This window comes from Salmo salar, chromosome 01 (assembly GCF_965601325.2).
Source record: "Salmo salar chromosome 01, fSalSal1, whole genome shotgun sequence".
In the NCBI taxonomy this organism is placed as follows: Eukaryota; Metazoa; Chordata; class Actinopteri; order Salmoniformes; family Salmonidae; genus Salmo; species Salmo salar.
Genome location: NC_138291.1, coordinates 71,246,188 through 71,260,446, shown reverse-complemented (window position 1 = coordinate 71,260,446; position 14,259 = coordinate 71,246,188). Strand labels below are relative to the sequence as shown.

Genomic DNA, 14,259 nt, shown 5'->3' with positions numbered 1-14,259 from the left:
AAAAGTGCAACCTGTAACTGAAAAGTGCTGCCCCTGCACTTGTTTGTAAATTCAGGAGGTGGGTCTTGGTGAATGTAAATGTATTTTATTTATTTTGCTTCTTGGCTGAATGTGTATGTTCTTTTTCTAGTTGCCCCTGGGGAAGTTGTAAACTGCAGCTGGAGCCTTCATGGACAGAGGAGATATTTTGGGTTATTGACACCTCCTTCTGAGTATTACTCAGAACCAGTGTGTGCCAGGAAGAGAATATGTTCTTAAGCGGTGCATCTTAAAAAGACTGGCTTCCTCTGTAGAGCCAGGTTCCTCTGAAAGTTTTTTTCTTCCCTAGGATAGTATTTAATAGCCACTGTCGCCTTTGTGACAACTGCACTATACTAATGGTCTACTAGATAATGTTTAGGAGCAGCATAGGTGAAACATGATAAGGTCTAGACCACTTCAGACAGAGACTATTAGCTTGTTGCACGTCGCCTCCAAAGATATCCCTCTTTCCATAAACGACTCGATTAATAGAACAGATTTTAAAAAAGGTAAATTGAATCAAAGTAAGTTAGGCAGGAGGGTGATATTAAGCACAAAGATAAGAGGTCTACTGATAAGGTGTTAATAGGCAGGAGAGTGGGAGAGAGAATGAAGGAGAGATAAGGGCTGAATTTAAAATAATTAATTTCTACTTTAATGGCATTTTAACCTCACAATGGGATATAATCATACAGCTTCTAATAATGAACTCAAGTAGTGGCATTTGTTGGTGACTTCCTGCAACTATAGAGGGTTGCCACCTCCTGGCAGCCATGTTGAAAGACCACCGTATCAACTCTTTCGACAATAACCCCTGAGTGGCTACGCCAAGCTGCATGATGATTCATCACTGTGGTCAATTTCTCTGAAGTATTTGCTTTAACAAGGCAGGAAAGACAATTGGAAACAAATGTATTTACAGATCACCTGAAACACCAATGCGTTAAGACTCAAGAACTGTCAGAAAAGGTAAGAAACCTTTTTGCCCGTCAAGACCTGAACCCAGACGGCTATCAGTACAGGGTCTGCTCCAATCATTTCATCACCGGTAAGTCTGATCGATTTCAAGTTTAGTTTAGCTGTTATTCTAATCAGGTGTTAACAACAAGACTAAGTTAGTCAACATTAGCTAGCTAGATAGCTTGTAGTCTAGCTATTAGCATGTGTCACGTGAGTTTCAAGTTTTGGGAAAGCTATTTTGTTCACCATGAAATTGCACCTTTATAACAAAGGATTGCATGCATCTATCATCGCATTTACAGACTAATGTAAGCCTACTATTCCTAATGTGATTAGTAGATTGGATAGTCATAATTTAGGCTATTAATGAGAGCGTAGTGGCAAAGGCCTATAGGCTATATCAGAGACGTTTCTTTCCTTTGCATGGGAAAAATGTGGCCTATAATAAACATTTCATGCAATTTTACTACACTTTGTGACTGGAGACATTAGCAGAGTTGATGGTAGCCTAGGTCTACTCTGCTGACACTGACAACAGATCACTAAAAACAACCTTGTCTTGAATACAACCATGCAATCTAGGTGTATGAAAAGGGCTCATGGCTAGATGGGATCCAGCTTTTGTCAAATTAACTTCAAAGTTTTTTGCATTTTAGCTAGCCCTAACCCTTTTCCTAACCTTAATCTAATTCTCCTAAGCTGCTATGTTAATTCTCTTAACCTGCTGCATAAGTTCTTCTAATATGCTGCGAAAATTCAAATATGACTTTAATTTGACAAAAGCTGGATCCCTTCTAGCCACGAAAAGGGGAGATAAAAATTGTACAATATGACGTCCATATAGTTGTAGGACATTATTGTCCCAAAGAACTCCCGTGGTACTGACCCAATTATATTTTTGGGGGAACTTGGTAACACTTTACTTGATATCAAGCATCATAACATGTTATGACACGGTCATAACCATATCATAATCTGTCATAACAGCTGATATAACTTGTCATAGTCTGTCATATGTTCATAACACTGTCATGACCTGTATATTTACACCTGTTGTGACATATATTGTGTTATTTTATGGCTGGTTATGACACCTACATACTGTAAGAGTGTCAAAGTTTTTTTCCCTGCCAAGAAGTTTCCTTTCGTTTGAAAGTTTGTTTCTTAGGTCAAAAAGATGGTGTCTTGTCCTGCTCCTGAAATCTGCTCCTGCATTCATCCCAGTCATCAGAAACAAAGCATTGGAGTAGGTGCATGTTACAAGCCCGTAACCAACAAAGCAGTTTTAAGAAAAATAAGTGTTAAGTAAAAAATAGATAAATAAAAAATATTAAATAAAAGTAACGTCAATGTGTGCGCAATTGCAATAATAATTTAAAATGGTCAAGTTTAGAAAATGTTTTTAAACATAACATACTGTTAACAAGTACTGTAGGCTACGGTGTAATGTAATGTTTTGTCTTGTGTGGTGGGTTTTGTGGGTTTTGACACTCTTATGTAGGTGTCATAATCAGCCACAAAATAACTACCATGGTAGGTTTTGTGGGTTTTGACACTCTTATGTAGGTGAATAAAATAATGCAATATGTGACACAACAGGTCTAAATATAAGTGTCATGACAGTGTTATGACCATTTTATGACTGGTTATGACAAGTTATGTCAGCTGTTATACATGGTTATGACAGTGTTAGAATGTGTTATGACGCTGGGTGTCAAGTAAAGTGTTACTGAGAACTTTATTCATAAGAGAAGTGAAAATGTATGGGCATTACATCATAGGACAAAGGCCTCAATGGGATAGGACAACCTCCTGTGTTGACTATTGGTTGTTCCAGCCCAACAATATATTTAATCTTTGTATAGCACTAAAACACCTGAATGAATTAAACACAACCAAACAATTACAGTGCCGTGATGGTATAGGTGACCTGAAGAAGTGATATTCTAATATCAGGTGTGCTTTTAATTTTGTTTATGTACTGTAGGTTCACCAGCTGACCTCTATGAAGACACCCATGTCGACTGGATTCCCATTGTAAAGATGAACAATGCTGTAGTACCATCAGTTTCTACTTCTACTACTTTGTCCTTTTCCAGATACAGTATAAAAGAGACATCCCTCTGTTATACAAGATGGTTGTCATTATGCTGTGCTTTGGTCAATCTGATTCTGTTGTGCCATTGGAGTAGAGAGTACCTTCACCTTGTCACCATGACAAAAGTGCCCCCTTAAACCATATGAATATATAAAATGTAATTTGGAACAACATGTAAACATACTGTACTTTAGTAATAAGCTATATTGTTATATGAAATTAAAAGTATTTTTGTGTGTCATCTCTGCTTTGCCTTGCCCCATTGAGTAATATGTATTTCGTATCGCCTATCTAATCTTTATTTATTTTAAAATGTAAAAACATTTAGCATAGACAATGTCATTGTTGTGGTAGTCTTATCACAATGGCACCTCCAAGTGCCACTCAGACAATCTGGGAGAAAGGTATCTGGCATTGAATTTGGTAGGAGTAGTTGTGTGAATGTTTTAAGCTAAGGATCCCATTACCTCCTACTTCCAGACATTTCACCACCTAGATTACAAGGGTTGGATTTGCGCTAAACAATTTCATTTCAGTAGGCACAAAAGGCATGTACAAAATCTAGTATGATGATTGGCCCCATAAACAGTGCATTTTTCCACATCTAGTTATGTTACAGCCTTATTCTAAAATGTATTAAATGATTTATTTTCCTCATCAATCTACACACAACACACCATAATGACAAAGCAAAAACACGTTTTTAGACATTTTTGCAAATTCATAAAAAATAAAAACTGAAACATCACATTGTAAATTTGACATAACTATTCAGACCCTTTACTCAGTACTTTGTTGAAGCACCTTTGGCAGCGAAAACAGCCTCAAATCTTCTTGGGTGTGATGCTACAAGCTTGGCACGATTACAGCCATTTTTCTCTGCAGATCTTCTCAATGTCAGGTTGGATGGGGATGGTTGCTGCACAGCTATTTTAAGATCTCTTCAGAGATGTTCGATCAGGTTTTAGTCCGGGCTCTGACTGGGCCAGTCAAGGACATTCAGAGACTTCTCCTGGAGCCACTCCTGCGTTGTCTTAGCTGTCTGCTTAGGGTCATTGTCCTGTTTGAAGGTGAACCTTCGCATCAGTCTGAGGTCTTGAGTGTTCTGGAGCAGGTTTTTTTCAAAGGATCTCTCTGTACTTTGCTCCATTCATCTTTCCCTCGATCCTTACTAGTCTCCCAGTCCCTGCCAGGTTTCCTCTAGACGTGACGCTTCGCATTCAGGCCAAAGAGTTCAATGTTGGTTTCATCAGATCAGAGAATCTTGTTTCTCCTGGACAGAGTGTCCTTTAGATGCCTTTTGGCAAACTCCAAGCGGGCTGTTATGTGCCTTTTACTTAGGAGTGGCTTCCGTCTGGCAACTGTACCAGAGGAACTCTGGAGCTCTTTCAGAGTGACCATCGGGTTCTTGGTCACCTCCCTGACCGAGACCCTTCTCTCTGATTGCTCAGTTTGGCTGGGCGGCCAGCTCTTGGAAGAGTCTTGGTGGTTCCAAACTTGTTCCATTTAATAATGTTAGAGGCCACTGTGTTCTTGGGGACCATCAATGCTGCATAAATATTTTGGTACCCTTCCGCAGATCTGGGCCTGGACACAATCCTGTCTCGGAGCTCTACGCACAATCCCTTCGACCTCATAGCTTGGTTTTTGCTCTGTCATATACTGTCAACTGTGGGACCTTATATAGACATGTGTGTGCCTTTCCAAATCATGTCCAATCAATTGAATTTACCACATGTGGATTCCAATCAAGATGTAGAAACATCTCAAGGATGATCAATGGAAACAAGATGCACCAGAGCTCAATTTCGAGTGTAATAGCAAAGGGTCTGAATACTTATGTAAATAAGGTATTTCAGTTTTTTATTTTGTATATATTTTTTATAATCCTGTCTTTGCTTTGTCATTATGGGGTATTGTGTGTAGATTGATGAGGAAAAAAATGTATTTAATTTTAGAATAAGGCTAAAATGTAACAATCTGGAAAAAGGGAAGGAGTCTGAATACTTTTCGAATGCACTGTACATTGTCTAATGGTATCATTCATTTGTGTGAATTAAGCTATTATCTGCTACAGATGCACAATGTCAAGGGGTGCATTGCAAATGCCCATAAGGCTAATGCCATCATACTGTAGGCCAGCGGTTCCCAACTCCCGTCCTCGGGTACAAAAAAAGTACACCATTATATTGTAGCCCCGGACAAGCCCACCTGATTAAATTTGTCAACCAATCATCAGGCCCTCAATGAGATGAATCGGGCATTTTTGTCCGGGGCTACGACACAAATGTGTGCTGTTGGAGTACTCGAGGACTGGAGTTTTGAACCACTGCTGTAGGCCTATGGGTGCATTGGCGTTGCATTCCATTATCAACAGCAAAATTGGTTCACATGGCTGATATCCTAAAAAAAGAGTTGCAATCAAATAAAACTAATTGGAGACCTTATGACTGAACAAAAAGGTCATGTTCATTTGAGAATATAACACAGAAACACAGAAAAATTAGAGACAGATTCCCTTCCCCTCATTATTGCAGGATTGTGATCTGTGATTAATCAATATCGACACTAATTCAGCTTGAATAATACTTTTAAGTTGACAATGAAAACAAGTTTAAACACTTAGTAATTTCAAAGAATCAACACTATTTCATATAATTTCAAAGTGTACAAGTAAGCTAACTAATATGTAAAGATTAGATGTCTTAGTAACAAGTAGGCTATTATTACTGAAGCATAGTTTTAGGTGAACAAAAAAAGTTAATACCAGAGGTGGCCAACATCACTGCACTGATCCCTGATCTACTGGGTGAGCAGAATTCTATTCCAGTACAGCAATAGCACACTTGGTTAACAACTAATTAGGTTTGATAAATTGAATCGGGTGTGTTATTGCTGGGCTGGAACAGAAGCCTGTACACCCAGCAGGGTTGGCCTGCTCCAGTTGTAATAGGTTTATACATTGTGTGTGACTTTTAAACTGCATTTTTGTTTATAAACTTTGCTAACATAGGTACACATATAATACATGGTACACAAGGTTGTGCCCTTATTCTCTTGGGACATTCATTGGGACCTTTTTATCTGCATTCAAGGTTTCACGTCTCTCTGTATCTGAGGACAGAAAACATCACAAAGAAACAGGCTGCATTATACTAAAATTAGACAGCACTAAATATTATTTTGCTATATATCTCTTTCCTCATAGTTTTTCTCGCCAAGGGCTGGTACTGGATAATATTTTCCTAATGTCCTCCCACAAAGGTACCAACCCTATCCAGAGGAGCCTACTCTCCCTTCTCGGACAGCTCGAACTGCTAGTTAATCCTATCACCCTCTTCCATGGCTGTTAGCTAGCTAGCTGGCTAGCTAATAATACATTGTTTTTGATCATTTTCAAAATATGTTTACTTACTTGAATAGGTAAGTAAACACTGCCTCTTCCCAATATTTCCGGTGGAAGCGGAACGCAGCCAGCCATGTGGACAATTGGAGGACTTCCACTAGACAGTAGTCTCTGGTATTCTAACATGGCGCCTGGTGCGGTTGCTAGGTGATTTGTGATGCAACTGCAAGCCGTCTATAGAACGTTAAATGTCTCCTCTCACTGTTGGAAAGGCAAAATTCTCTGATAGGAACGTAGAATTTATCATCTTGGTGTGCCACTTTTTCTTCCCCACCACTAGGCGTGGGACCTCCGGCTTTCATGCTGGGGTCATTGTCTTCACTCTTGTCATCCCTGTGTAGGTGTCAAGCTTCCCCGTTGAGCATGATGGCTCGTCCACTCTTGAGAAAATGACTCTCTGAGAGTGCTTCTTCGGCACCAACTGTTCCAGTAGGTCTCCTAACCTGAGGGGGAATGAACACTAGTCTTGTGGCTAACAGTTATTGCTACCCTTGCGCTGGGTCAAGCCCACTTGGTCATGCAGTATAAGGTTTTGTGAAGTGAAGCGGCTAAGAGGACAGAGTCAAGACAATATACTATATATCCATTGCCCACTTTGCCCAAAATGAAATGTTATTCTCAAAAATTGGCCTGCAATCTGATAGGTTACACCATCATTGAAAAGTCCTGTCAACGTTGTAGAAATGTATTGTAGTGCCCCGTCTTTATATAGACCTTCACTCTTGACTCAGGGCAGTTGCTGTACATCCGACTGCAGACAAAATGTCCAGACGCTAACATGAGTGGAAATGGTTTAGATCCATAATCTATTTTGTGTTGCTTGGCACTGAGATTTTTAACATCTGATGTTAAATCATGGGGCACGATGAATGTCTACTGTCTTTTAAAGGCACACAAACCCAGAATAGCACTTAAACAATAAAGAGGAAGAATTATTGACCAAAATACAGAGCATAAAGTACACGAGTAGCCAGAAAGTAATTTGCTGCTCTCTCTCTCTCTTGCACGCATGCACATTCTCCCTCTCTCTCTCTCGGTCTCACACACACTCATACACTAGGCGGCCTCTCCTCCAGATGCTTCAGTTTTGGAAATATGGCATGTATACTTGTGTGCTATAGTGTAAGCATTACTAAGGCGGGTTTGATTGAATCCGACAGCTATTAGCAGATCTTCCTAACTTGTATCTGTTACTATGTGTAGCTACCTGGCTGTAACAAGATTATCTCCTTAAATCAGTGTTCAAAGGTAACACCTCTCAGCCCCCTGGGATTATACCACCTCAGCCTAATTAAAGGCCCACTGCCTAAAGCAGCACAAAGCTCTCAGATGCTAACCAGGCTAAATGTTCTTTTCACCAGATCAAACTTAAGGCACTAAACTGACATTTCCCAGTGTCCACCATTTCGTAATGAAAATTAAATACAAGTATACTACCAATGCAATGAATGCACTTTTGTGCTTTAATAGGCTAAATCATAATTGTAGGCTATGCAATGATAAAATGCAATATTGTCATACCATTTTGATGTTTGTCTCTAAAGTCATGAAAATATCTGAACAACAAGAAATTATACACTGTAATACAATATGATAGTACAGTAGACTGAAGAATATTGTTTCATACTACACAAAATTGTTTTCCATATGTCAACATCTGAACTTTTCCATTTCAGTGTGACTTGCGGTGCTCCTTGAGTCTGTTGATGCCCTGCATATGTTGTGATGTGTGTGTTCTCCACATCCTCGGCTAAACCCGACAGCTTGAGGCCTTGTATTTATATTTATTTCCTGTCTACTGAGCTTTGTGCATCAGGCTCCATTGGTTAGTGATATCTACACCTCGTTCTACAAACCCCCTCCCCTATTTGTTCCTGCTAATTAATGACTGTGACACTAATTAAAACCAGAGCTGCTCTCAATACCTTCTGCCTCCTTCAGAGAAACATTCACATTTCCATTTACTTGTCCCAGAGCCTAATGAATATTCTGGTGCAGGTTTTCAGGCGAGAAACGCAGTGGCAGGAAACTGTGCCAAGTGGGAGTGGGAGAGAGTGTGGCAACTTGACAAAGACACAGGCAGGAGACGGGCCGAAAATGTAATTATGGCCAAGGAAAAATACATTTACATAATCCACAAAAATATATGCACATACATTTCCCATTATACAAATAAATACAATGACCATACACAAATATACATTCAAAGGATACCGATTCTTATAACTTTCTCATGCATTCACCAGAGAAAACATTTACATTGTTTGGTCTTGGGTCCAAAACAGACAGACATTAGAAAAGATAGAGAGAGATAATAATTACGTAGATACACCTGCTTGCTAAGCAACCTGCTGTGCCCATTTGAAACACCCTGCTGTTTTATTGTGTTGCACCTCTCTCAAGGAATCGGAGTGGACACACTTTTCTGAATGGTAACATGTTAAATCTGTCAAAGTCGTGTGCACCGTGGTGTGTGTGTGCGTGAGTGTGTATTAAGCTCTCTGTCTCTCCTCTTTACCACCCCCTGTTTTTTTTAGACTGTTTAATCACAGCGTCTTGCTCCCTCGCTTGCACAGTTGGTCCTAATGGCTGTCAGGGGAACTGCTGATTGACAGAGATTCCAGAGAATGAAAAATACATTTTCGTTAAAAGTCACCGGTTTGCAAGTTTCATATTATGTTCTCTGATCCTGGTAGGACTGTACTTTCTGATTGGGGATAGTCTCCATCACTATGTGGCTTCAGAAAATGAACCTCCGTCTGCCTCCTGGACTATGGGAAATGTCTAATGCTGAACAAATATGACTCATATAATATATGTGATCGGGCCACAACCCTGACTTCATTTACATATAGCTTTAAATAAATGTTCATGAATCGTGCTTTACTCAGTCTTGGTGTGGGCACATTTTCCAGCAATGCTCATACTTATCAATGCATAGGTTTAATGCATGACTATGTGTGAAATAGCATGTCTGCTTAATGATTGAAAATGAAGCTTTAGCACCAACAGAAAAATCGAGACAAAAGAAGCTGAGTTTAAACGAGCTCTGAGTCTTTGGAGGATTGCTCGAGCTTGGATATGTCAAACCTAGACCTGGTGTAAGCTCCTTAGCATATATGCAGTTGTTATGCTCTGTGTGGAAAGGTCATGCATTATGTGCAATCTGTGTGTGCTTCAGAGGTTGGTCCTGAGGACATGTTTCTATAGTAAGTTACTGCCTGACACCGGGATTGGGGCTGAGAGCTTCTGAGAAGTGGAAGAGCAAGAGGGAAAGAGTGAGCAAATAGAAAAGGAAGATGGATTCAATGCATATTTTTTTTTTGCTCCTGGCCATCTGACACAGATATAGTTGAGCTTGAACGATACTTGTATCATGAAACAGCATATTCAATTGCCAGCAATCTACTATAACCTTTAACCAAATTTCTCAAACCCTGCTTCACCCCAAGTTCACAATGTGTTGACTGACATGTATTTTTATTTACAGGTGTAAAGAAGGCTACCAAGGTATACGGTGCGACCAGTTCCTGCCGAAGACCGACTCCATCTTATCTGATCCGAGTAAGAACCTTTCCTTAATCATCTAATGAGAAATAAAGACAAACTCCGGAGATAGTCATTGCACCTATTTGTTTTCATGGTTTCAGGTCTACATTCATATCAGATACGATAAACATGAACATTAAACGGCATTGTCTCTTCTCAAGTATCAAAAGTGCATAGGCTGTACTTAGAGGGAAGGTTCTAATCAGTAATCTTTCTCAGTTTGATTACCGTGTTGTAATAGAAACACTTTGACTGTGGGTCCCCACTGATGCTCTATGTACAGTATGCTCATGTTTGCCATGATTAGGGGGAAAAAAACACATTAATAAAACCATCTCATTGCCAGTTTCTGAAGAAATCAATCTGTCTCTAACTGTGGATGGTCTCTCTATTCATCACACCTAAACTCCCAGCCTGGTTTTATAGACTAGACTTAACATTGTAAATGTAAATCTGGGACACTTAAATTAGTGTGACATGTTACGTTTGGTATGGTTACATAAGACATATTGTGACATAAGGCAAAAATGAAAGTAGGGTGGTTGGTTGGGGGGATGGGGGGCATATAATGCAAATGTATAGCAACCCAAAGGATGCGGATTTGAATCTTATCATGGATAATTTTAGCATTTTAGCAAAATATCAACTTTTCAGCTACTTACTACTTTTAGCTACTTTGCAACTACTTCGCATGTTAGCTAACCCTTCACCTAACTATTTTAGCTAACCCTTCCCCTAACCTTAATCCTTTAAACTAACTCCTAAACGTAACTCTAACCCCTAACCCTAAAACCTCGCTAATGTTAGCCAGCTAGCTAAAGTTAACCACCTAGCTAGAATTCATAAAATTTCAAATGTTTAGCAAATTTGTAACATATTGTATGTTTTGCAAATTTGTAACATAACATGTAATAGGGGATGGACATCCACAAATTAATACATACCATGCGAAACGTAATCTATCATTCTAAATGGAGTGTTACCGATTTACATTCAGAATAATATGAAATGCTCTGAGACCAGGTTGAAACTCCCCCCAACAGAACATAATAGTTACGCTAGTACAGTCCTATCAAAGCAGATATGTCCTGCCTTCATGATGAAGTGATAAAATGCCCTCTGGAATATAACAGAGGCACAGGAAAATGGTCCTTGAAAAATATTACATTTATTCTCAATAGCTGTCTATCTCCTTTCATTAGTGAGTGCACAATGTGTGGGTGGCTGTACTGTACAGTGAGATAAAAGAAAAGTTAAAAAACAGTTTGAAAGGAACAGAGTTGTTTCTTTCATTTGAGTATGTGTGCTAGAGTAGGGCTGTTGCGTTGACAATATTACCACCACGCCGGTAGTCATGAGTAGGGCTGTTATGGTGACCGTATTACCGCCGCACTGGCGGTCACAAGTCATGACCGCAGTAAAATACCACGTGACCGTTAAGGCACGGTAATCTCCTTTTATGCACTTTGGACATGCTTTGGTAGTACACAACTCACTAACAACCATCAGGTCACTAATGGCCTGGTACTCATGGCTCTATTGTCCCTCTAACCACTCTGACATCAATGCAAATACAATTGAAAATCACAATCAGTATCTTGCTTTTAAACTACCCTCAATGTGCTTGATCAATTTGAAGAAAGAAATTCAACAAAAGGTTGAACCTGATTGAAAAACATTGTCATTATGGATGTTGTTTTTCGAAGCCTAACAACGAAATGGACAGCACTTTCTAAGGTGATGATTAATTCAAAACCCCCATAGGCATATTAGAGTGTATACATATGCATAGGCCTATATATATGAGCCCAAGCCCAAAAAAACAAGAACCTGAATTCAAATAATGATTGTGCCGTTCAGTGGCGATTTCAGCATGTAAATCTTGGTGGTGCAAACCCGGCAACATTTTCTTTTAATATGCATGTCAGCAAAGTGGCAGGTAGCCTAGTGGTTAGAGCGTTGGACTAATAACTGCAAAGGTTGTAAGATCGAATCCCTGAGCTGACAAGGTAAAAACCTGTTGTTCTACCCCTGAACAAGGCAGTTAACCCACTGTTCCTAGGCCGTCATTGAAAATAAGAATTTGTTCTTAACTGTTTTGCCTAGTAAAATAAAAATAAATAAAAAATTCCACAACTCAACTATAAAGAATACATTAAATGCTCTATAACGGTGACAAACAATGTGCCTATATAAAGCTGTCCCAACACCATAACACCTAACACACCTAGTTATCAGTGGAGCCTTGTCTGGCAGCGAAACAGTTCATTCAGCCTAATTTACAGCCTTTAAAAAAAACATGGCTGACTTGCTTAAACAAATGTGGGTTCTAATGACAATTGCGATGTACAAACTATGGCATAAGGGGACAACGAGCGGATAAGTGTCACGATCGTTGTAATGAGCGGACCAAGGTGCAGCGTGATCTGGGTTCCACATATTTATAAAATGAAACTCTCATTAAAGAACAAACAAACACGTGAAGCTATGGAGTGCTCACAGGCAACTACACATAAACAAGATCCCACAAACACAGGTGGGAAAAATAACTACTTAAATATGATCCCCAATTAGAGATAACGATTACAAGCTGCCTCTAATTCGGAATCATACAAAACACCAACATAGAAAAAGAAACTAGAACACAACAGACATAGATATACTAGATCACCCCCTAGTCACGCCCTGACCTACTACGCCATAGAGAAACAATGGCTCTCTATGGTCAGGGCGTGATAGTACCCCCCCCCCCCCCCAAAGGTGCGGACTCTGGCCGCAAAACCTGAAACCAAATGGGGAGGGTGGGGGGGTGACTAGTGTCTCCGGTGCGGGGCGAAGTACCCACTCAGCTCGCGGATCCGCCAGCATCTGTGGCGGCTCTGGTGCGGGACGAAGAACCCGATCATCCCGCAGATCCACCAGCATCGGGGGCGGCTCTGGTGCGAGCCGAAGAACCCGCTCATCCCGCGGATTGAGCCATGGACCCTGGCTGAACACTGTGTCTGAACTGGACCTCGGTGTCAAGGAAGGCTCCTGCCATGGAGCGGGACTGGACGCCGTACCCGGACTGAGCACCGGCGCAGAAGAAGACTCCGGCCATGGAGCAGGACTGGACGCCATGTTTGGACTGGACACCGGCGCAGAGGAAGGCTCCCGCCATGGAGCGGGACTGGACACCAGCCCTGGCCTGGACATCGGTGCCGATGAAGGCTCCTGCCATGGAGCGGGACTGGACGCCGTACCTGGACTGAGTACCGGCGCAGAAGAAGACTCCGGCCATGGAGCAGGACTGGACGCCATGTTTAGACTGGACACCGGCGCAGAGGAAGGCTCCCGCCATGGAGTGGGACTGGCCACCGTGCCTGGTCTGGGCACCGGCGCAGAGGAAGGCTCCTGCCATGGAGCGTGACTGGCCTCCGTGCCTGGACTGGGCACCGGCGCAGATGAAGCCTCTGGCATTGGAGCTGGACTGGACGCTGTGCCTGGACTGGTCACTGTCGCAGAGGGTTCCGGACCGTGGACCGTCGCAGGAGGATCCGGACCGTGGACCGTCGCAGGAGGTTCCGGACCGTGGACCGTCGCAGGAGGTTCCGGACCGTGGACCGTCGCAGGAGGTTCCGGACCGTGGACCGTCGCAGGGGGTTCCGGACCGTGGACACACACCCACTCCACTGAATAGCAGGCTTGTGATTGCTTTGCAATGCTTGCAGTTAACCACTAATTCCTTCTAAACCACTCATTGTTGAATTTGCTATTTCCAACTTGTTGTGTAATGTTTATGTTCAATGGTCGATGAGCACTGATATGTTTTATCTATAATTTCTCTTCATTATTTCTCTTCATATAACATGGATTAAAAAGCATTTGCCAGTACATTCGATTGTTGACTTTATTCATGATGATGTCTGCTAGCTTGCTAGCTAATATTTTGAAAGAATGATGTTGACATGATCAGTCCAATCAAAGCTATTATAGATATAACGTGATTTGACGTAATTTTATCTGTGGCCAATGACCTTGAGCTTTCTTAGATGGGCACTTCTAATGTAACTCTATGGCAGCACCCAAGGAGCTTGAATTTTCAAGCTCTACCCTTACATTTGGCGGTGACGTAGTGTCCCCATGAGTGATAGAACACTGAGCCAATCACGGCTCAACTAGAGAACATTACCAAATCACGGCGCAACTAGAGAACATTACCAACCCCCCGCTTCGTATTTCCACT

General features: G+C 41.2%; 1 protein-coding gene across 2 annotated transcripts in view; it reads left to right on the top strand.

Moving 5' to 3' along the window:
• LOC106607935 (pro-neuregulin-3, membrane-bound isoform) overlaps positions 1–14,259 on the top strand; it is a 583,319-nt gene that overhangs the window by 451,696 nt on the left and 117,364 nt on the right. For both annotated transcript variants that reach the window (XM_014205430.3, XM_014205421.3), the window contains exon 3: positions 9,976–10,049. In XM_014205430.3, coding sequence (XP_014060905.1) covers positions 9,976–10,049 — 74 coding nt within the window. The remainder of the gene's footprint in view (positions 1–9,975; positions 10,050–14,259) is intronic.